General features: G+C 42.9%; 1 protein-coding gene across 1 annotated transcript in view; it reads right to left on the bottom strand.

The window, feature by feature from the left end:
- Window positions 1-784: 784 nt before the first annotated feature.
- Window positions 785-21,772, bottom strand: part of LOC137617127 (suppressor APC domain-containing protein 2) — a 41,136-nt gene continuing 20,148 nt past the window's right edge. The window contains exons 6-10 of the mRNA XM_068346976.1: window positions 9,051-9,263; window positions 7,049-7,253; window positions 5,612-5,758; window positions 3,220-3,462; window positions 785-1,037 (exon numbers count right to left, since the gene is read on the bottom strand). Coding sequence (XP_068203077.1) covers window positions 909-1,037; window positions 3,220-3,462; window positions 5,612-5,758; window positions 7,049-7,253; window positions 9,051-9,263 — 937 coding nt within the window. The 3' untranslated portion in view covers window positions 785-908. The remainder of the gene's footprint in view (window positions 1,038-3,219; window positions 3,463-5,611; window positions 5,759-7,048; window positions 7,254-9,050; window positions 9,264-21,772) is intronic.

Here is a 21,772-nt window from a genome sequence, read left to right as displayed (position 1 = left end):
AATAATGGACCACACACTGATTTGGACCTCTACAAATGTAACCAGGCTACTATACAGTGGATACAATGTTGGCACAAGATATGACAACTACAAATGACCACCTATCAATTTCAACTAAGTATAGTTATGAGCCACATCTGTGGCACTTGGCAATTTTTTAAACTCAGAGCACAATGTGTTAGATATGTTACACACTGCATACTATTAAAATGGCATGACACACTGTCCTAATAAAATGAGGATTCATACGAATTCACTCTTCCATGGAGAACACACTAGTATTCAAAACTTCTTTGGCTGACCCAATAAATCTTTATCTATTACTTGCTATTTCAGAAGGAAACTTAATAGTAGGGGCTATTAATTTTACCTACATTTTCAAGTAGTTTAACCCATAAAGTCTTTAAGTACTGAACAAATATCAGTTGATTATCTCGTTGCTTTTAAGTTACAGCACAAAAGAGTATTTTGTTCTGTTCTCAACCTACTAAAAAGGGGTCCTATACTATACACACTAAAATCTGATAGTAACTGCTTATAGTGTGACAGAAATGAGTTTCCATACAAATGAAAGGTCAGCGATGAATACAAATTCATAGACCTTAATGACCACAATAGACAAACACCTAAAATTTTTTGACTTAAGTTTGACTCTCAATTGTGACACAAAACCAAATTTACAACTACATAACTATAGAATACAATATGACACATAATTCTTTTTTTTTTTTTAAATAAGATTAGAAGGAAATACCCTGCTCTTGTGAAATTTTAAATGCAAATGTCTCGAGAATATGTTTTATGTACAGAATGCTATTAAGAGCAAAATTGCACGGTTGAAATACGAATTTCAAATAATGTTATGTGAGAGCATACTTGCTGTACTAAGAATCTCCTACAGAAACTCTTCACATGAATGTGGAGTCCGCTGAAGTGACCTGCATTTGCTGGGTGGATCGAGACTGGAATAGTTCCCTCAGCAACGCGGCTTTCTCTCGTTCGAGTCCCGTGATTCGTTCGCTCTTCAAGCTGACCTCCTGTTTGTGAAGAGTAAAACATTGGCATTATTAAGTAATTGTTCCCATACCAAGTGTTCAAACCTATATAAAGTAGACAAAATTTAAAAGCAATCTTTATCAAATTCAATTGATTGAGGGTACACTCGGGCGCACTACTGTATTCTATCTTATTTCTCTTCCTCCTGTGTATTTTTAAGTTTTAAGTTTTTATATGAAAGATCTATTTCATTGTTCTTACTGTTTTTCAAATCTATATACAGTAGGGTCCCAAATTATGCAAGAATTTGCTTGATCAATGACCTCATATAAATGGAAAATCGCATATTTCGAAACTCACAACTAACAGAAATAATTCCATTGGGCCCATGGCACCCAGCAACTTGCCTATTCAAATGTGTTTACTACATATTTCCAATACTTTCTATGTACTATTCTGTATTTCTTTATAATATCAAATTGTTCTTGTAAATAAATCAAACATTTAATATACTTTAAAGTTCTAATATCTTAAAAAAAAGGTTAAAATTACAACCAGGATGGGTGTAAACAATGTATATTTCCGTTATAACACGACCCAAAATACAGACAAATTTTAATGTTTGTCATATCTATTGTATAAGACAACTGGTGAATAGCAAAACCATCACTCGATAGACTAGCTTTTGTTGTATCATTGAAAATCCTAAATTATCAAAATAAATGCGATTTTATATCATGCGTTTCCTAAACACGCCAAAAAGCACAATAAAAAACGGCAACCAATGTTTTGTTTACGTTTATCTCTGATCATAACGAAGAAACGAACGCATATACACATCTGTGTATAGTTTAGTTTTATATGATGATTTTGTTACTACCAATGTTGTTCTACTTCATTTTTCTTAGAACTTTGAAATAAATTAAATAATGTTTTTCTTTATGACGCCGCCTACTTTGATGTACTTTATCAAAAAATGTTCCAGATTCATCCTTGGGTTATATCAAACACAACTACCAAGTTTGGTCAAAATCGGTAAGGTAGTTTTTCTGTAAAGTTGCTCAGAAACAAACTAACAAACAGACAGGGGTGAATACATACCCTTTGCATTGGCGAAGGCAAAAACAAGAATTTATCCACTTATTAAAATAGCTGTTCTTCATTCCCAGCAATAAATACACAACGCGGTTGCCTTCTTTACTTTGTCTGACATTTTAATAACCTCGTCCCTTTAGATCAAACCACTAGAAGTGTGAAGTCAGGAGAGATCATCCACAAATCTTGGTTATTTTATTTTAAGGGTTTTATCAAGAGAAACATTTATGTAGAGGGAAAGACCAACAACACTGACAAAGAAGATAAAGGACCAAATGATAGGATGCGTCATTATCCTGTGTGGGAGCTGGGCTGGTTACACAATTACCTGAGTATAGCCACTATCTTATTTCTTTTCTTTTTGTCTTGTTAAAGATATTATAGTTTATTTAGGAGATATTTATTTTAATGTTGTTACTCTTCTTAAAGTGTTTTATTTTTCCTTGTTTCCCTTCCTCACTGGGCTATTTTCCCTGTTGGAGCCTCTGGGCTTATAGCATCCTGATTTTCCAATTAGGGTTGTAGCTTAGGAAGTAATATTAATATTATTAACAGGACCAAGCACAAAGGTGACAAGGGACTTATGGTATTCTCCAGCAAGGAAAACTTGTTTCAAATCAAATTGTTATGAGTTGTTGTCCTGATTGGTAATGTCTCTGCCTGGTGTTTGCCAGGCGGGGGTTAAAGTCCCGCTCAGACTCGTTAGTCCCTTTAGTGTTTGCAACCTTACCATCCTTGTGAGCTAAGGTTGAGAGGTTTAGGGGAGCCTATAGGTCTATCTGCTAAGTCATCAGCAGCCATTGCCTGGTCCTCCCTGGTCCTAGCTTGAGTGGAGAGGGGCCTTTGGCGCTGATCATATATGGTCAGTCTCTAGGGCATTGTCCTGATTGCTAGGGCAATGTCACTGTCCCTTGCCTCTGCCATTCATGAGCGACCTTTAAACCATTGTGAAGCTTATTCACAGGGACAATGCAGTTGTAAGCAACATAACACAACTCTTACATATATCAAGAGAAACTAAACCATGATTTATAAGCAGAGCTAACATTAAGTACATTACATCACCAGCATGGAAGTTTTTCATAAAAGATTTCCCAACAAACAGCAACACTGTATGTAATACTATACCTCAGTAAGCATGTGATTCTGGTCTTTCAATCTCTCTATGACTCTTCCTTGTTCATCAGGGTCAGTTCCCATGGACTTGGAGGAGAAATTACTCGAGGAAACTGTCGGTCTGATGGCTAGATTTATATGGGATGGTAATCCATGTTCCGATGCCTCCATTAGGGCCCGGAGGTGAGAATTCACTTCGGTAATGCGAGCAAGTTGGAAATGCAACATTTCCTGCTGTGCCTCGACACTCGGCTCCTATGGGCATAAAACCATGTGCGACGTATTAAAATTCATAATCTATTCTATTAAAAATTCATAATAAGACAGTTTTATCATCATTAGTCTACCACAACTACTAAGTCATTTTTATACACAATTTATTATTATTATTATAAGCTATGCTATAACCGTAGTTGGAAAAGCAGGATACTATAAGCCCAACTGCTGCAACAGGATTAAATATCGCAGTGAGGAAAGGAAATAAGGAAATAAACTATAAGCAAAGTAAACAACAATTAAGATAAAATATTTCAAGAAGAGTAACAAAATTAAACTAGATCTTTCATATATAACCTATGAAAATTTCAAGAACAAAGTGTGCCCGAGTGTACCCTCAAGCAAGAGGAATCTAGTCGACAAAGAATCTGTTCTTAAACAAGAGGGGAAAACTGCACACTTGCCCTGCATACATCAAAATATGGCAGAAAACCCCAAAAGAACATACCGTATTTCCCGTATCATAAGACACGCCTTTTCCCCAGAAAAATGTCCCCCAAAATCATCCTGCGTCTAACAAAAAGTTGCATAGGGGAGTTAGATAACCCTCAAACTCCCAACTTATGACATACAAGCACTCACTCTCACCAGACATGAAATATAAATCCCTCCGCAGTCATCCAAGGCACCGGAGGAAGCAGCAGGGCCTACAGGAACTGTGTCACAATCACTTGCCATTCATTCCTATTTCTAGTACGCTCTCTTGCCTCTTTAACATATATCCTTCTATCACCCAGAGCTTTCATTATCATTCATATGTAATAAATAAATTCATTTTTAAATTACACTTCCTTTAATGAAGTACGGTAGAAGGTCATTTGTTTATTTTAGTGATCAGCTGATGACTCTCAAACCCCTTTCTACAAGCAAACATGCCAACTAGTGGTGTCTTGGCAGACAATTCTGTGCCATGTTAGTTGTTCATGCAGTATTTATCTATTTTCTCATATTTTGATATTTTGTGATAAAGCAATATTTTGATAACGAATTTGTTGCACGAGTTCCAAAATAGTACAACAGTTGTTGAAAATGACCTTGGTAAAGACATCTCACAGTTAGTTAAGTGCAGTGTTCCCAAGTTAGAAGATAAGTAACTAGACCTAGAGTCTCATGTATTAGCAAAAGCACTCCACCTAGTTGATTAAGAACATTTGGCAACACTGCGTTCATGTCAACAACACTTGGAACATCGTGATCAAACACTAAACGTGTAGTTGTGGTGGAACTACGACAGGTTTAGAGGTTTCTCACATGAAAATGTAATAACATTGGGATAACCAGCATGCAACAAATTAATATTAACTTGAACATTTCATAGTACAAACAAAATATGAAAATGTACTGTGCCTAACATAAACACACTGAATAGGAATTGGTGCTCAGATAGTTTGTAAAATCTCAATTTATTTTTTTCCAAAAACTGCTTTTCTAAATTTAAGGGTGCGTCTTACCCCTTGTAGTGTCTTATGACACGAGAAATAGGGTAATTATATTACTTAATAATATGGATATCACACTGCCCCATATAACTATACAATTCTCCTTACATTACATGGTCTGCGGTTCAAGACACACTCAAGTTCGACAGTTTCTTGTAGTGTCTGAAATCTCACCATCCCTGTGAGCTATGGATGAGGAGTTCGGGGGAGCCTATCAGTCCACCTGCTGATTCATCAGCAGCCATTGCCTGGCCTTCCCTGGTCATTGCTTGGATAAAGAGGGGGCTTGGGTGCTGATCAAAGTTCAAACTTACAGCGAATGTATTATGTTGAACAGCCTGACATAAGTCTCTTTTTATACTTTATATATGAAAGATCTATTCTAATGTTACCATTCTTAAAATATTCTATTTCAATTGTTCATTACTTCTCTTGTAGTTTATTTATTTCCTTGTTTCCTTTCCTCACTGGGCTATTTCTCCCCGTTGGAACCCTTGGGCTCATAGCATCCTGCTTCTCCAACTAGGGTTGTAGCTTAGGTAGTAATAATAATATATGGTCAGTCTCTAGGGCATTGTCATTCCCTTACCTCTGCCATTCACGAGTAACCTTTAAACCATGAAAACTTACAATCAATGCTAAAGGCAAACTTCATCAGAAAGAAAGAAACAAACACATATCCAACTTACATTTTGTGGAGGTCCTTGGGGTAGGTAGTGTATTCTCTCTGCCACAGCTTGCAACTGCTGTCTGTACCAATTCCTGGCGCGTTCCACAACCTCGTATCCCTGGACTAACATGTCCCGCTCCGCTTCTAGCTGTTTTAACCTCCGTACCTGTGAACACGTTTGTGGTACAAGAATAAAAAGTAAAATATGTGGCAAAGAAAAAGTACAAAAGCAAAAACAATTAATTAAAGATCTACGTTTTTATGATACCACTCCATCAATCAAGACCCAATCTTTAATACTAGCTCTTTTGATTTAAAGATTATGTTTGTAACATCTCACAGATACCAAGGTACTAAACCATGCTTTCTAAGCAGGGCTGGCATTAGACTTATCAAAATACTCACAGAAATTCGACATTATTACCAAGGAAATTGAAGTAAACGAAAGAATCCTAAAGTTCTGAGAAAGTAAACTTCATCCAAACCCCTTACCCAAATTGGGAACAAAAGTTTAACCCGATAAAAGTGGCAAGCACAAATAATTGAATTTTGGTTACATAATATGATCTAAACTTTGCTCAAATAAACATGCAATGCACGGGGATGTCCCAGGGATGAGGAGATATCCAAAAAGGGACATATAACCCAAGGGACAAAGGGACGTCTCTAGTGATGTGGGGAAGTCTTCGTGGACGCGAGGATGTCGCAAGGGGCATGGAGAAGTCTCCAAGGATGCGGGGATATCCCAAAGGGCATGGGAAAGTCTCCAGGGATGTGGGGGAGTCTTTAGGGATCCCGCAAGGGGCATAGGGAAGTCCCAAAGAGCATGGGGATGTCTCCAGAGATATGGGGATGTTCTGAAGGACAAGGGAATGTCTCCAGGGATGTCCCAGGGGGAATGGGGAAGTCTCTAGGGATGTGGGGGATGTCCCAGGGGACATGAAGTCTCCAGGGAATGTGGGGAGTCTCAGGGGGCATGGGGAAGTCTCCAAGGATGTAGGGATGTCCCAAAGGGCATGGGGAAGTCTCCAAGGATGTAAGGATGCCCCAAAGGGCATGGGGAAGTCTCCAGAGATGTGGGGATATCCCAAGGGGAATGGGGAAGTCTCTAGGGATGTGGGGGATGTCCCAGGGGACATGAAGTCTCCAGGGAATGTGGGGAGTCTCAAGGGGCATGGGGAAGTCTCCAAGGATGTAAGGATGTCCCAAAGGGCATGGGGAAGTCTCCAGAGATGTGGGGATATCCCAAGGGGAATGGGGAACTCTCTAGGGATGTGAGGATGTCCCAGGGGACATGAAGAAGTCTCCAGGGATGTGGGGATGTCTCAAGGGGCATGGGGAAGTCTCCAAGGATGTAGGGATGGTTCAAAAGGCATGGCAAATTCTCAAGAAATGTGGATATATCCCCAAGGGGAATGGGGAAGTCTCCAGGGATGTGGGGATGTCCATTCCATACCAAACTATAATCGATTCCATTCTGCAGAGTATGTCTTCGTGCTTCTCTCTTCCTAGTTGACTTTTTGTGAGTGAGAGCTAAGGTAGGAACATTCGTCGATAGTGCGGCAGCGGAGTGACTTTCACCTTGATTTCCGACGCTCGTCCGCGAGCCGTCGCCTCCGTCTCCTACACCTCTACCCAAAGGCTCGGCCGGTAATGGTACCCTGTGGAGAGAGAGAAAGGGACTCGTCAAATACAGAAACATTAGAAAAATATGACTGACTGAGCTAGACTCTGAAAGGAGAATTTAAACCTACTTAAGAAGACCATTCCATTATTATTGTTATAACTAGCCAACTAGATGGAAAAGCAGGAAACTTTAAGCTCAAGGGCTCCAACAGGAAAAAATTGCCAAGTGAAGAAAGGGAATGAAGAAATAAGTAAACTACAAGAAAAATAATGAACAATTAAAATAAAATATTTTAAGTACAGTAACAATATTAAAATACATCATGCATGTATACTCTATAAAATATTCAAAAAATAAAAAAAAAGGAAGATGATTAAGATAGAATGTTGTGCTTAAGTGTAACCTCAAGTATTTTAAGATCTATAGAAGTGTCAAATATTTTGGTTTTCTCTTCAACAGAGTTTGAAATATGACGTCTTCTCTCTAGTTTCCTACATCTTGTGGACTTTCTGTGAGTACAAAGGACCTTCCCATTGATCAGCATTTCGCAACTTCCACACCTACCATTCCTCTAATTATTTGTCACCTCTTCTAATTGCATACTAAATCAGGTCCTGTTGAGAGTAGGGTTCCCCTGCCGTATGGGACCGGAAAAGCAGCTGTCAAAGTAAAGTAAAAAGTAAACATAATGTATCTTGTGGAGCAATATCAATTTCCTTGTCAGATTTCATGTCTGGAATGAATCATGAGGCATATATATGTATAACCCTTTTTCAAATTCAATTATTCGACTTATTCGCCATATTTTCGTTATTCTCAATTTGGGCTTTTTCTTACAAATCCTTCTGGATTTATCATTGTTTTTCTCTCAACTCCTCAATGGAATATACTTTGAGTATTAGATACTACTTTCAAGGTATCAACTTCACTGCAGACTTCTTGAACGAAGTGGTTTTGAGCTAATTTGAACCGTTAACTAGGTAGTTGTAAGTAATGTCAGATTTTGGTCACCTTGTACGGATCGTGATCCACTACATTCATCAAACTTTTCTGAAACGTTTGAAATTATGAATTCAAGCGTTAAGCGGAAGGCGGCAAGGTCATTATCATTGTTTAGACATTAATTTGACCTAATGGTAGCACAGTCTCTTGCTCGTAGTAGAAGTTTGCAAAAGTAATTACTTGATTGCTCTATAACAAATTTGCAGTTTAATTACCTCCATCAATTAAGTTGGAAGGTTATGGTTAACCCCCCTATTTGTATGTGTGTTTGTTTGTGAAGAGCTTCCTGGCCACAATTTTAATCGTAGAGTAATGAAACTTACATGGATTAACTTATGTAAAAAGCTGGAAATTATTAAATTTTGGAAGGTCAAGGTCAAAAGTCAAGCAAAAGGTTGAGAAATAAGCTAACGTGGCAGAGACCTACGCTCTACTGAGTGCCCCTATAGTTAATAGTTTGTAAAGAAATAAGAATACTGTGAGGAATAGAATCGAGCTAGTTACCAAGCGGATGACAGGGTGACATTACTTGAAGGGTAGTTGAAGTGGCAAGTGTAACTTGAAAGACTTAGGTTTGTAGTTGGGAAAAATACAAATTACTTTTAAAATTTGATTTGATTAATAGACTTTTCTACAGTATAGGAGGAATTCCCTACAAAATTCCCCTGGAAATGTCAATCTACTTACATACAATTCTACTTGCAAACAGCTTCTTGCAACCTATCAAGTTAGTAAGTTAAGGACTTTTTGATAGAGACTTGTCTATGAAAAAGGTCTTTTCTCAATAACAGATTTCCAAACGTATATATTCAGGAAACTTATAAAATACCTCAAGTCGCGAATTTCTTTCTCCTGGAAATTTTTGTTGTTGTTGTTGCTGTCCCCGACCTCGCCTTTTCTCCTCTCCTTGTGCCACGTCTGTAGAGCAGAACGAATGCCGGCCTTGCCGAGAGGAATGTGATTGGCCTTCTCTTCGGGGTCCAACAATCGCTCTAGACTTGAACCCCTATCCCGACGGTAATCGGCATGTTCGTTGCGATCCCTGGAATAAAAAAAGAATTCTAATAGTGACGTTACGGTTGTTATCTCCAAACTCCTTAACATTCATACTGCTTCCTCCTCTAAGGAATGACACACACACACACTGCAATCTAACAGTAATGTATAAAATCCCTTAAAAATTAAATTACGCTGACTTACCCTTGACCACTGGCAAGTGTGATAAGCTGTCAGGTGACTAAAATATTCATTTCCAGCTTGCAGAATGAGATACTGATTATCCTTCCTGATCGTGACCGGAGGGATTAAGACATTGGTTTTATTTACTTCTTAGCTCGTTCATAGACTGATCTTCTGATTGTGCAAATTTGTCAATCTGCTAATCATTCGACGTCTGTCTCTTCCTCGAGGGTTATTCTATCTTGTATCTCTTCTCTTGGTTTTTTCCTCAAGTTTTTAAAGTTTATATACATGAAAGATTTATTCTAATGTTGTTACTATTCTTAAAATATTTTATTTTAACTGTTCATTACTTTTGTTGTAGTTTACTTCCTTATTTCCTTTCCTCACTGGACTAGTTTTCCCTATTGCAGTCCATGGGCTTATAATTGCTATTTTCAACTGGGGTTGCATCATAGCTGGTAATAATACAGTATCAATAATAAACAATTTCCTGTTTTCCTTATTCATAATAGCCCTACACAGCTAGCGTGGCATTGAGATTATACAACGGGGTACAGTACGACAAAAATTGAGTGGGGGTAAACCATATATCTTTGTCTTTCAGTTCGCTCGCTTCTGGGTTCTTCTCACATTCAAAATTATTTTACGTTTTAGAAGTTCTATAAAAAAATCATTAATTGGTCTTCCAGTTTTTTTAGTTGAATGAAAGATTGATAAAAGGAAATCGGACAATGGCAAGGATAAGTAAAATTTGGAAATCAAATCGCCTAAAATTACCGTATTTCCCGTGTGATAAGACGCACCTTATTTCCCGAAGATTGTCCCCAAAAATCACCCTGCGTCTTAACACTGAAAGGTAAAGTTGTACAAGCACTTGCACTCATCAGACCTAAAATATAAGCTTGGAGTTATCATTCATATGTAATAAATAAATCAATTTACGTTGTTATTATATTTTGTTTAATTAAGTTAACAATATATTTTCAATACCGATTGTTATGAATTTGCCAAAATGTTTGTTTTGGTGAACAGCTGATGACTCTCAACACCACCTACACGCAAACATGCCAACTAACAGCATCCGAGCAGACGACGCAATCTCCCTCGTCGTCTTCCCTGTTATTCATTAGACAACACTCGTCCAAGAATGGCATCAAATCAGAGAAGGCAATCATATAATGTACGTTATAAGCTGCAAGTTATCGATTATGCAAAACAACACGGCAACAAAGCAGCTGAGAGGCTCTTCGGACCGCCACCAACTGAAACAATGATCAGAGGATGGAGGAAGCAAGAAGAGGAATTAAAGAAAATGAGAAAGGAGAAACATGGCCTACGCTATAAGGAAGCAAAATTCCCACAACTAGAAGAAATAATAAAAACGTGGGTAGAAGAACAGCGAAACAAAGGATACGCGTTGTCAACGAAGATGATAATGGAAGAAGCATAGAGACTGGCAGCAGAAAGAAACATACCAGTAAATGAGTTTACTGGATCATCATCTTGGTGCTACCGTTTCATGAAACGAAACGGTCTGTGTATGAGAGTGAAGACCAGGATTGCACAGAAGTTGCCTACAGAATACGAGGATAAAGTGCTAGAATTCCACAGAAACGTAATCAATACTAGAAAAGAGATAGATTATGAAATGGGACAGATCGGCAATATGGATGAAGTACCGTTGACTTTCGATGTTCCAACAAATAGAAGAGTGGAAAGGAAAGGAGCGAAGACTGTGACGATAAAAACAACTGGCCATGAAAAATCTCGCTTTACAGTTGTTTTGGCCTGCTGTGCAGACGGCAGAAAACTTCCACCGCTACTTATTTTCAAACGAAAAACCAAGCCAAAGGATAAAATCCCAGCTGGTGTACTTGTTCATGTTCACCCTAAAGGACGGATGGACGAAGCCGGGGTCAAACTGTGGCTTGAAAAGGTATGGTCACGACGTCCTGGAGGTGTGCTTAAGAAACCAGCATTATTAGTTTGGGATCAATTTAGAGCCCACAAAACTGAAACCACGAAGAAAAAAACTCCGGCAATTAAAAACAAAACAAGCATTGATTCCGGGTGGTTTAACGTCGCAGCTACAACCATTAGACAAGTCCTTTAAAGATTATGTGCGCGAGGAGTGGAGCAAGTGGATGGCTGCTGGTAACAATGAAGTAACACCAACAGGACGACTCAAGAGACCTTCTATCACACAAGTCTGTGAATGGGTGAAGATGTCATGGGCTGCTATCAAGGAAGAGATTGTAGTAAAATCATTTTAGAAATGCAGAATAAGTAATGCGATGAATGGAACTGAGGATGAATTTCTCTATGAAGAAAGTGACATCGATATGGATGACCCGGAATTGACTACGGACAGTGACAATAGCAACGATGATTTTTCAGGATTTGAGGATGATTAGATGTCTGAAATTTGTTATTTTGTAATAAAGAAATATTGTGATGATTACTTTATTGCCCGAGTTCTGAAATTATACAAATAGTTTTGCTTGAGTTCTGAAATGATATAAATACTGCAGATAGCCGTTGAACACGGCCTTGAAAAAACAACTGCAAGTGGAGTGTTACCAGGTTAGTGAAAAATTCTCTAGACTTTGAGAATGGTATTCATTACTCAAAACAGCAGGACAATATTCTACATACAATATTGGAATTCAGAGAGAATTATATATTTGATTAATGATTAGTTTTATATGAAACTTTCTACATAAAAAATTTGAGAAATATTACTGGAATTTTACTCTGTACTGAAATTTGATCAGTAACATTTCTCATACTGCTTTCTTGTAGACAAACATGCTGGATGTAAACAAACGCTAAATACACTGTGTTACGCTTTGTAAACATGCTGCGTGTTAAGCATTATAGTGGAAACAAAGACTGGTTTGGTGATTTTTATATAAATATGTAAAAAGAATTTGGGTAACAGGTCTGTAGCTAATTAACATTAACCTAATATATTTCATAATACGCCCAAAATACAGTCAACACTATTTACTGTAACGTGCAAAGAATCGCACTGCAGTCGCCGACTAAGGTCGGTAGGTAAGCTTTAAAATCAACAATTTCTTTTTTTTTTCCAAAAATTCCTTGGCTGATTATGGGGTGCGTCTTACCACTTGTAGCATCTTATCACACGGGAAATACGGTACATATAAAGATCAGGCTATGCTGTATATCACTTAAGTGAGATCAGTGTTACTGTATGGACAGGACTCATGGTATGACAATGAAATAATCTCCAATAGATTTGGTATATTTTAAAACAAAACCCTAAGAAAGATATCGAGAGTTATGTGGCAGGACAGGATTAGAAATGAAGGTATAAGAGAGATTACTCGAGTGCCATATGTGGATGAGATCACGGTGAGGGATAGATGGAGATGGTCTGGGAATGCTTTTCACACTCTCCAAGAGAGATTAGTTCACCAAACTTTCAAGTAGTCTCCACAAGGCAGTAGAAGAGATGGAAGACCCAGGCCCACATGGCTGAGGACTATGAAGCGTTAAGTAGATGATAAATGGAGAGTAGATGATGAATGGAGAAGTATGGATTTAAAAGCTCAAGATAGAGACAACTGGCAAAATATGACAAATTTGTAGATAATTTGTATTTTTCCTTAACTATTTAATAGGGGTTCTTACTTTCGGCGTAGCTGAAACGACGAGCCATTAGAATTTTAACGGGGGTTTACTACCCCACTGCTTGTTAGCGGGGGGTAGGAAGGGTAGCTCGCTAACACCCCCTCTCACACGCACCTGTGCTTGAGCTCACTTTGCTTGGAGGTAGGACTTCAAGGGGGATAGAGCAGGGGGGCAAGTTTGATTAAATGGCTAAGGTTTGTATAGTTAGGAAAAATACAAATTATCTACGAATTTGTCATTTGTTCCGTAACTGACATACAAACCACGCTATTTAATAGGGGTGACTCACCCATTAGGAAGGGTGGAATATCCCAGCCAGTACTGGCTTTTGGCTTTGCCTGGGGACTCATTATTTGAGTGTGTCAGCACTCAACAATAAGGAGTCCCTGCACCTAGCTAGAACCTTGCTACGCAAGGACTGCGGCCTACGCAAGCTGTGTGTGAAGGTATAATAAAGTGTGACTCGTCCTAGAAAGTTGAACAGTAGTCCTTTAGATGGAAACTTTAGGCTAGGACTCTCCCAATACCACCTCGTCAGGGTATGGGGACTTAACAGTATTAGCTTAATACTAGGAACACAGGGAAACATGGTTTACCTGCCGTGGTTTGAGGTCAGCTGTGCAGAGAACCCAGGATGATGCTTTCCCCAAGAGAAGGGAGGATGAAGAAAAGAATAAGGGCCAGACAAACCTTTTCATTCATGCAGACTAAGACCGGGTAACAATGCCCTCAACCTTCTGCTACTTGTCCACTAAGGAGCCTGAGGTTTTAAACCAGCTGTTGTACAGCCACCACAGGGCCGATAGAGAATGCATCGAGCCTCCTGTGGGTCACGTCTTGCAGGTAGTGGGCTGTGAAGGTCGTCTGACGCTTTCACACCCCAGCCTGAAGAACCTGCGTCACTGAGAAATTCTTCTTGAAGGCCAGGGACGTAGCTACGCCTCTGACATCATGTGCTCCAAGGCGGCATGACAGAGGAGGGTCTGGATTCAGGGACAGATGGATCACCCTACGAATCCATGCCGAGATGGTGTTCTTGGTGACCCTCCTCTTAGTCCTCCCAGTGCTAACAAACAATGCTTGCACCTGAGGACGGACTGCAGTCGTTCTTTTGAGATGTAGCCTCAGACTTCTTACTGGGCACAGTAGGAGATGGTCTGGGTCATCTGTTACAGAACGAAGACTCGAAATCTGGAAGGAGTCGAATCGAGGGTCCGCCACCCCCGGATTCTGAGTCTTAGCAATAAACTCAGGGACGAATTTGAACGTTACCTCCCCCCATCCCCTTGAATGGGCGATGTCATAAGAGAGACCTTGAAGTTCACTGACTCGCTTGGCCGATGCCAAAGCTAGTAGGAATACCGTCTTCCAAGATAGGTGGCGATCTGAAGCCTGGCGTAAAGGTTCATAGGGAGGTCTCTTAAGAGACCTGAGAAATCGAACCACGTTCCATGGAGGAGGTCTCACTTCCGACTGAGGGCAGGTGAGTTCATAACTTCGTATGAGTAGGGAAAGTTGCAGCGAGGAAGAAATGTCCATTCCTTTGAGCCTGACTTAAGGCTGAGCAATAGCCTTTAACCGCCGAGACTGAAAGGCGCATTTCTTCCTGCAAATACACGAGGAACTCCGCTATTGTTGGAATAGTGGCATTGGGTGGAGAGATACCCCTTCCACGACACCAACCACAGAAGACTTTCCACTTTCCCTGGTAGACAGATGCGGATGATTTTCGCAGATGTCCAGACATCCTAATCGCAACTTTTTGCGAAAATCCTCTCTTAGCGAGGAGATGCTGGATAGTCTCCAGACGTGAAGTCGTAGCGAAGCTACGGCTTTGTGGAATATGTTGACATGTGGTTGTCTGAGTAGCTCGTGATGCCATAGCGGAGCTATGAGGGTCATTGAAAGATTGACCGATATTCTGGTCTTGTTGAGCACCCTCCTCATCAGACAGAACGGGGGAAAGGCGTACACATCAATGTTGTCCCACCGTTGTTGGAAGGCATCTTGCCAGAGTGCCTTGGGATCCGGGACTGGGGAGCAGTATAGCGGAAGCTTGAAATTCAATGCTGTCGCGAACAGATCCACAGTCGGGGAACCCCACAAAGTCAGGACTTTGTTGGCTACTAGACGATCCAAAGACCACTCGGTACTCACTATCTGAGACGCTCTGCTCAGATTGTCGGCGAGCACATTCCTCTTGCCTGGAATGAAACATGCCGATAGTGGAATCAAGTGGACTTCGGTCCATCTCAGTATCTCGACTGCGAGATGGGATAGCTGTTGTGAAAAGGTACCTCCCTGCTTGTTGATGTAAGCCACTATCGTGGTGTTGTCGCTCCTCACCACCACAGAGTGACCCGCCAGGTATAGTTGGAACTGTTGAAGGGCCAAGAAAACGGCCTTCATCTCTAGAAGATTTATGTGGAGGCACTTTTTTTATTCTGACCACAGGCCTGAGGTCCTGTGGTGCAGAACGTGGGACCCCCACCCTTTCTTTGAGGCGTCCGAAAACAGCATCAAATCCGGGGGGAGGACGAGAAGATCCACTCCTCTTCATAAGTTCTCGTCTGTCACCCACCACTGGAGGTCCGTCCGTTCCGCAGGTCCCATAGGGATCATGACGTCCGGGGAATCGTAACCTTGATTTCACCGGGACTTGAGTCGCCACAGGAGGGATCTCATCCTGAGGCGACCGTTGGGAACTAGAAGAGCCAAAGATGAGAGGTGACCGAGGAGACGTAACCACGATTGGGCTGGAAGTTCTTCTCGTCTGAGAAAAGGGCTTGCGACCTTCCTCAGCCTTGCTATCCTGTCGTCTGATGGGAAGGCTTTGTGGAGATTGGTGTCTATAATCATGCCTAGGTATACCAGTCTTTGAGAGGGAAGCAGAGAGGACTTCTCGAGATTTACCATGATCCCCAGATCCTGGCAAAGTCCCAGAAGTTTGTCTCGGTGTTGAAGAAGGGATAACTCTGAGTCTGCTAGGATCAGCCAGTTGTCCAGATAACGGAGGAGACGGATGCCGATCCTGTGTGCCCATGACGATATTAGGGTGAACACTCTGGTGAAAACCTGTGGTGCTGTGGAGAGACCGAAACACAGTACCCTGAACTGGTACACCTTGTTGTCTAGGCTGAATCTTAAGTACTTCCTTGAAGATGGATGGACTGGGATCTGGAAGTATGCGTCCTTCAGATCCAGCATACACACGAAGTCTTGCGGTCTCACTGCAAGTCTGACCATATCTGCGGTCTCCATGCTGAACGGAGTTTGCTTGACAAACTTGTTCAGAGTCGAGAGGTCGATGACTGGTCTTCAGCCTCCAGACACCTTCTTTACAAGAAAGAGTCGACTGAAGAAGCCCGGAGACCCGTCGAGGACCTCTTGGAGAGCGCCCTTCTTCAACATGGTCTGGACTCCTGCCCGAATGCTGATCCCATGGCAAGGGAGCTCAATGACACTGGATTCGACGTCAGGGGAGGTATAGATGTTGTGAACGGGACGCGATATTCCTGACTGATTACGGAAATCGTCCAGGAATCGACCCCGAGTTGCTGCCACCTGTCTGCGCAACTTTGTAGGCATCCCCCCACTGGTGGACGTGCAGGGGGACTGCCAATCCTAGTGTTTGCGGCCTTGGCTGCTCCCTCTAGGATTCTTACCTCCCCTTGAGGACTTCTTGCCTTTCCTGTCCTTGACAGGAAAACGCTAAGACACCACTCTCTTATAGGGCTTGGATGTCAAAGCCCTATGTAGGAGGGAGTCTTGGTGGGAATTCCTCCACCTCTCAGCATCATGCTCCACATCTTTAGGCTCAAACAAGTTCGTTCCCTCCACGGAAGTATGTCTGAGCCTGCTTATCTCAGTGCTAGGGACCTTCTGATGGAACCTCTCAGCCACCGCATCCCGACATTTCAGGATGGTGTTTGCCCACAAGTTCGAGACTTGGTGGGCCAGAAACTCGATCGTGCGAGTGCCTGAGAGTAGAAAGGTCTGCATAGCTTTCCTGGTACGTTCCTTGGAGAAATCCACCGAACGTATCAGGATACCTAAGGTCCCTAACCAGATATCCAGCCACGAAGTGGCCTGCATAGCACAATTCGCAACCTTCTCCTGATTAAGGATCTCAGTCGCCGAGAATGAGACCTGCCGGTTGGAGAGTCTCTCAAGAGGGACTCCCCTCGTAAGCTCTTCCAAAGAATGGTGAAGGGGAAGAGCTAAACAAGGCTCCTCTAAGATCTCGAAGTACCTCCTCTGCTATACCCGAGGAGGTGGGAGAAGCTTGGTGCCAGCACTGGATCGGCTGGAGGAGGCTAGCTCAGAGAGCTGGACCGCGATCTTGTCCCTGGTACTCTTAACCCCCTGAGACCAGGGCAAAGCCGCACTGGCCTTAGAGGGTTTTCCAAATATTCGGTCCAAGACAGTGTCTTTGCCCTCTCGAGGGGAAATCTCTGGGTCAACAAACCCATTGAGAGTCCTCATATGGGTCAGAACCTGCCAAAATGCATGTTCTGACTCCTGCAGCCCTCCTCCGGATGGACTTGCAGCGAAGTCTCCAGCCCCCAAAGGGAGACTCGCGGACGTTCTCCGAGTGACTGGCTGGCGCCGTTCTAAGTCTTGACGAGGATTTCAGTACTGTTTTGGAGTCCTTCGACTCCCTCCTGGGAGGGATGCAGGACTCCAACAACGACGGAGGTAGGCTCTTCTCCGTCCCTGCCCGAGAAGACTTTTCAGCGCGAGGTGGGGTTTCCCTCATTGGTGCGATGGGGGAACGTCTCACCTCACATGACTCCCCTGAGGATGGGTAATCCTCGTCCGAAAGGGAGGGAGAAAAAGTCTGGGGGGGAGGGGGCCTGCCTCGAAGGCCTACAAGGAGACAGCTTAGTCCTCGGAGAAGTAACCGTGTCTGAAACTCCTCTTTCTCTTCAGGGGAGTAGATGCAGCCAAGGATTTGTGGCCCAATTCAGAAAGAATAGGCTTGAAAGCCTGCACAACCGCTCTGATTAGTGCCCCAAACCAAGGCTGCTGGCTGACGGCTGCGCTATCAGACACTCCCTCTGGAGGGACAGGGATCAAACGATCCCTGGGAGGAGTTTCCATAGGGGGGGTTTGCCTGTAAAGCAAAAGAAGAAATGTCCCTGGACCTTTCTGGACCCTTCCCCCTACCGGCGAGCGCGCCGTTCTGCACTTGCAGGGGGGGGGGGCATGGCGACCTAGCTGTGCGTTGTCCTGCAGCCTCGCCCGCGGGAGGGTATTGACGATCGCGTGGCGGAGCGCGCGCTTGGCACTCGCGTGATGGGGAATACCCGGAGTCGCGCACGGGAGACTGCTGGCACGCGCGCGGAAGACTGCTGATGCGCGCGAGGCCGATTGCGAGGGCGCGCGCGGGCGAGCGATGGCGCATAGAAGCGTGCGCAGGAGGCTGATTGTGCGCGTGTGGGCGCTCAGGATCAAAATGAAGGGCCCGTGGGTGTGCGGACAAGAGATCGTGCGCCCCAGAATATGTCGTCGGGCGCGCGCGCAGGAGAGACATCCCTTGCGCGCAGCCAGAAACTGCGTTCGTTGGCGAGCCTCTTGTGGGCGCACGTCAGGCTGGCGGTGAGTAGCACCTGTAGGAGATAGGCATGGGTGCGCGGGGCGCGAGCGCGCATCCTCGTGGACGCGTGTAGGTGAACACGCGCTGGTAAAGGATGGCGAGCAGGAGAAAGCAGGCGGTGCGTTGGCGAGTGCTGACGAGTAGGAGAAGTCTTAGACTTCCCTACCGCAGCCAGATCCGAAGATCGTGGGCGCGCAGGAGATCGTTAGCGCGTTGGTAAGCGCTGGCGCACATGGCGCGCAATCTCAGGAACAGTAGCAGCAGGTGAGCGCTGCCGCGCTATCTCAAGAACCTCAATGAGGTCAGGAGATTGTTGGCGCGCATGCTTAGCATGGCGTGTAGGGGACGAGTGCGCTACATGGCACGTATGCCCTTGTTTGTCCCGAAGGGACCAGTGCCTGACTTTTAAAGACAGATTTCGTTGGTGCATACAGCGCATCAGCTGCCAGGAATGGCGACAGCAGGTCAGCAGGTCTGTCGGGCGGAAGGTCGACGTGTTCTTCGTGAGGAGGACCTTCCACCGAAGGGGATCGCTCGCAGAGGTCCAAGGTCGTAGCAGGAACAGTCGGTGATCGATGACGAGGCTCCTCTGCGGCGGACTGCAATGACGATGAAGAACCGAAGAGGCGCCTCCTCACCAACTTATAAGGTGAAGGAAGGCCTCTCCGCCGAAGAGGAAGGAGAGCCTTGCGACGTATATGCCCTCTAGGGGCCGTTGGATCAGCAAGCTGACCTTCAGCAGTCCTCCGAAGAGGAATCTCTGTGAGTGAACTCTCCCGAGGGGAAGAATCACCGGCAGGAGAGACTGTTGGACTTAGTTTCTCCCTCGTAGGTTGAGCAGGGACGGGAGAAACTAAGCCTTCAGCTACTGCAGGGTGAGAAGATGCAGAGGTATTAGGAGATACCGCATTGGATACCTCTGACACCACAACGTCGACAATAGACAGAGTATCAACCCTGGTTGGAAAAGCGAGATGCTATCAGCCCCAGGCCTCCAATAGGGAAAAATAGCCCAGTGAGGAAAGGAAATAAGGAAATAAATAAATGATGAGAATAAATTAACAATAAATCATTCTAAAAACAGTAACGTCAAAAGTTATGTCCTACATAAACTATTAACAACGACAAAAACAGATATGTCATATATAAACTATAAAAAGACTCATGTCAGCCTGGTCAACATGAAAACATTTGCTCCAACTTAGAACTTTTGAAGTTCTACTGATTCAACTACCCGATTAGGAAGATCATTCCACAACTTGGTAACAGATGGAATAAAACTTCTGGAATACTGTGTAGTATTGAGCCTCATGATGGAGAAGGCCTGGCTATTAGAATTAACTGCCTGCCTAGTATTACGAACAGGATAGAATTGTCCAGGGAGATCTGAATGTAAAGGATGGTCAGAGTTATGAAAAATCTTATGCAACATGCATAATGAACTAATTGAACACTGGTGCCAAAGATTAAAATCTAGATCAGGAATAAGAAATTTAATAGACCCTAAGTTTCTGTCCAACAAATTAAGATGAGAATCAGCAGCTGAACACCAGACAGGAGAACAATACTCAAAACAAGGTAGAATGAAAGAATTAAAACACTTCTTCAGAATAGATTGATCACCGAAAATCTTGTAAGACTTTCTCAATAAGACAATTTTTTGTGCAATTGAAGACGACACAACCCTAGTTGGAAAAGCAGGATGCTGTAAGCCCAGAGGTCCTAACAGGGAAAATAGCCCAGTGAGGAAAGGAAACAAGGAAAAATGTTATTTTTATTAGTAAAATAAATTTTTGAATATACTTACCCGATAATCATGTAGCTGTCAACTCCGTTGCCCGACAGAATTCTATGGAGGGATACGCCAGCTATCACAATACTAGAAGGGGGTGTACTTACCAGCGCCACCTGTGGCCAGGTACTCAAGTACTTCTTGTTGACACCTCCTCAATTATTCCTCGGTCCACTGGTTCTCTATGGGGAGGAAGGGAGGGTCGATTAAATCATGATTATCGGGTAAGTATATTCAAAAATTTATTTTACTAAAAAAAATAACATTTTTCAATATTAAACTTACCCGATAATCATGTAGCTGATTCACACCCAGGGGGGTGGGTGAAAACCAGTGTACAAGATTAAAGGATAGCTAAGTATCCCATATTTCATATAACAGTTATCTCAAATAACAATGAAATAATAAGTACCTGGTAAGGAAGTCGAATTGAACCGTTACTCTGCCTCTTTTTTAAGTTCGTCTTCCTTACTGAGCGCAGCGTTCCTCTTGGAGGCTGAATCAACCCAAAGGTGCTAAAGTATATAGGGTTGCAACCCCTACTAAAGGACCTCTACAAAACCTCTAACCCAGGCGCTTCTCAAGAATGAATAGACCACCCGCCAAATCAAAAGGATGCGGAAGGCTTCTTAGCCTACCGTAACAACCATAAAAACAACAATAAAAGCATTCAAGAGAAAGGTTAAAAAAGGTTATGGGATTAAGGGAATGTAGTGGCTGAGCCCTCACCTACTACTGCACTCGCTGCTACGAATGGTCCCAGGGTGTAGCAGTTCTCGTAAAGAGACTGGACATCTTTAAGATAAAATGATGCAAACACTGACTTGCTCCTCCAATAGGTTGCATCCATTATGCTCTGCAGAGAACGGTTTTTATTAAAGGCCATCGAAGTAGCTACGGCTCTTACTTCGTGGGTCCTTACCTTCAGCAATGCAAGGTCTTCCTCCTTTAAGTGAGAATGGGCTTCTCTAATCAGAAGCCTTATATAATACGAAACCCCGTTCTTGGACATGGGCCTCGAAGGTTTCTTGATGGCACACCATAAGGCTTCTGACTGTCCTCGAATAGGTTTAGACCTCTTAAGATAATATTTGAGAGCTCTGACAGGGCAAAGAACTCTCTCTAGTTCGTTACCTACCATGTTGGAGAGGCTAGGTATTTCAAACGATCTAGGCCAAGGACGTGAAGGAAGTTCGTTCTTTGCTAGGAATCCGAGCTGAAAAGAACATGTTGCAGATTCGGTCGTGAAACCAATGTTCTTGCTGAAGGCATGAACCTCACTGACTCTCTTAGCTGTTGCAAGGCAGACGAGAAAAAGAGT

This window comes from Palaemon carinicauda, chromosome 23 (genome assembly GCF_036898095.1).
Source record: "Palaemon carinicauda isolate YSFRI2023 chromosome 23, ASM3689809v2, whole genome shotgun sequence".
NCBI classification, from domain to species: Eukaryota; Metazoa; Arthropoda; class Malacostraca; order Decapoda; family Palaemonidae; genus Palaemon; species Palaemon carinicauda.
The sequence above is the reverse complement of the archived record's forward strand: the minus strand, read 5'-3'. Positions and strand labels throughout refer to the sequence as shown.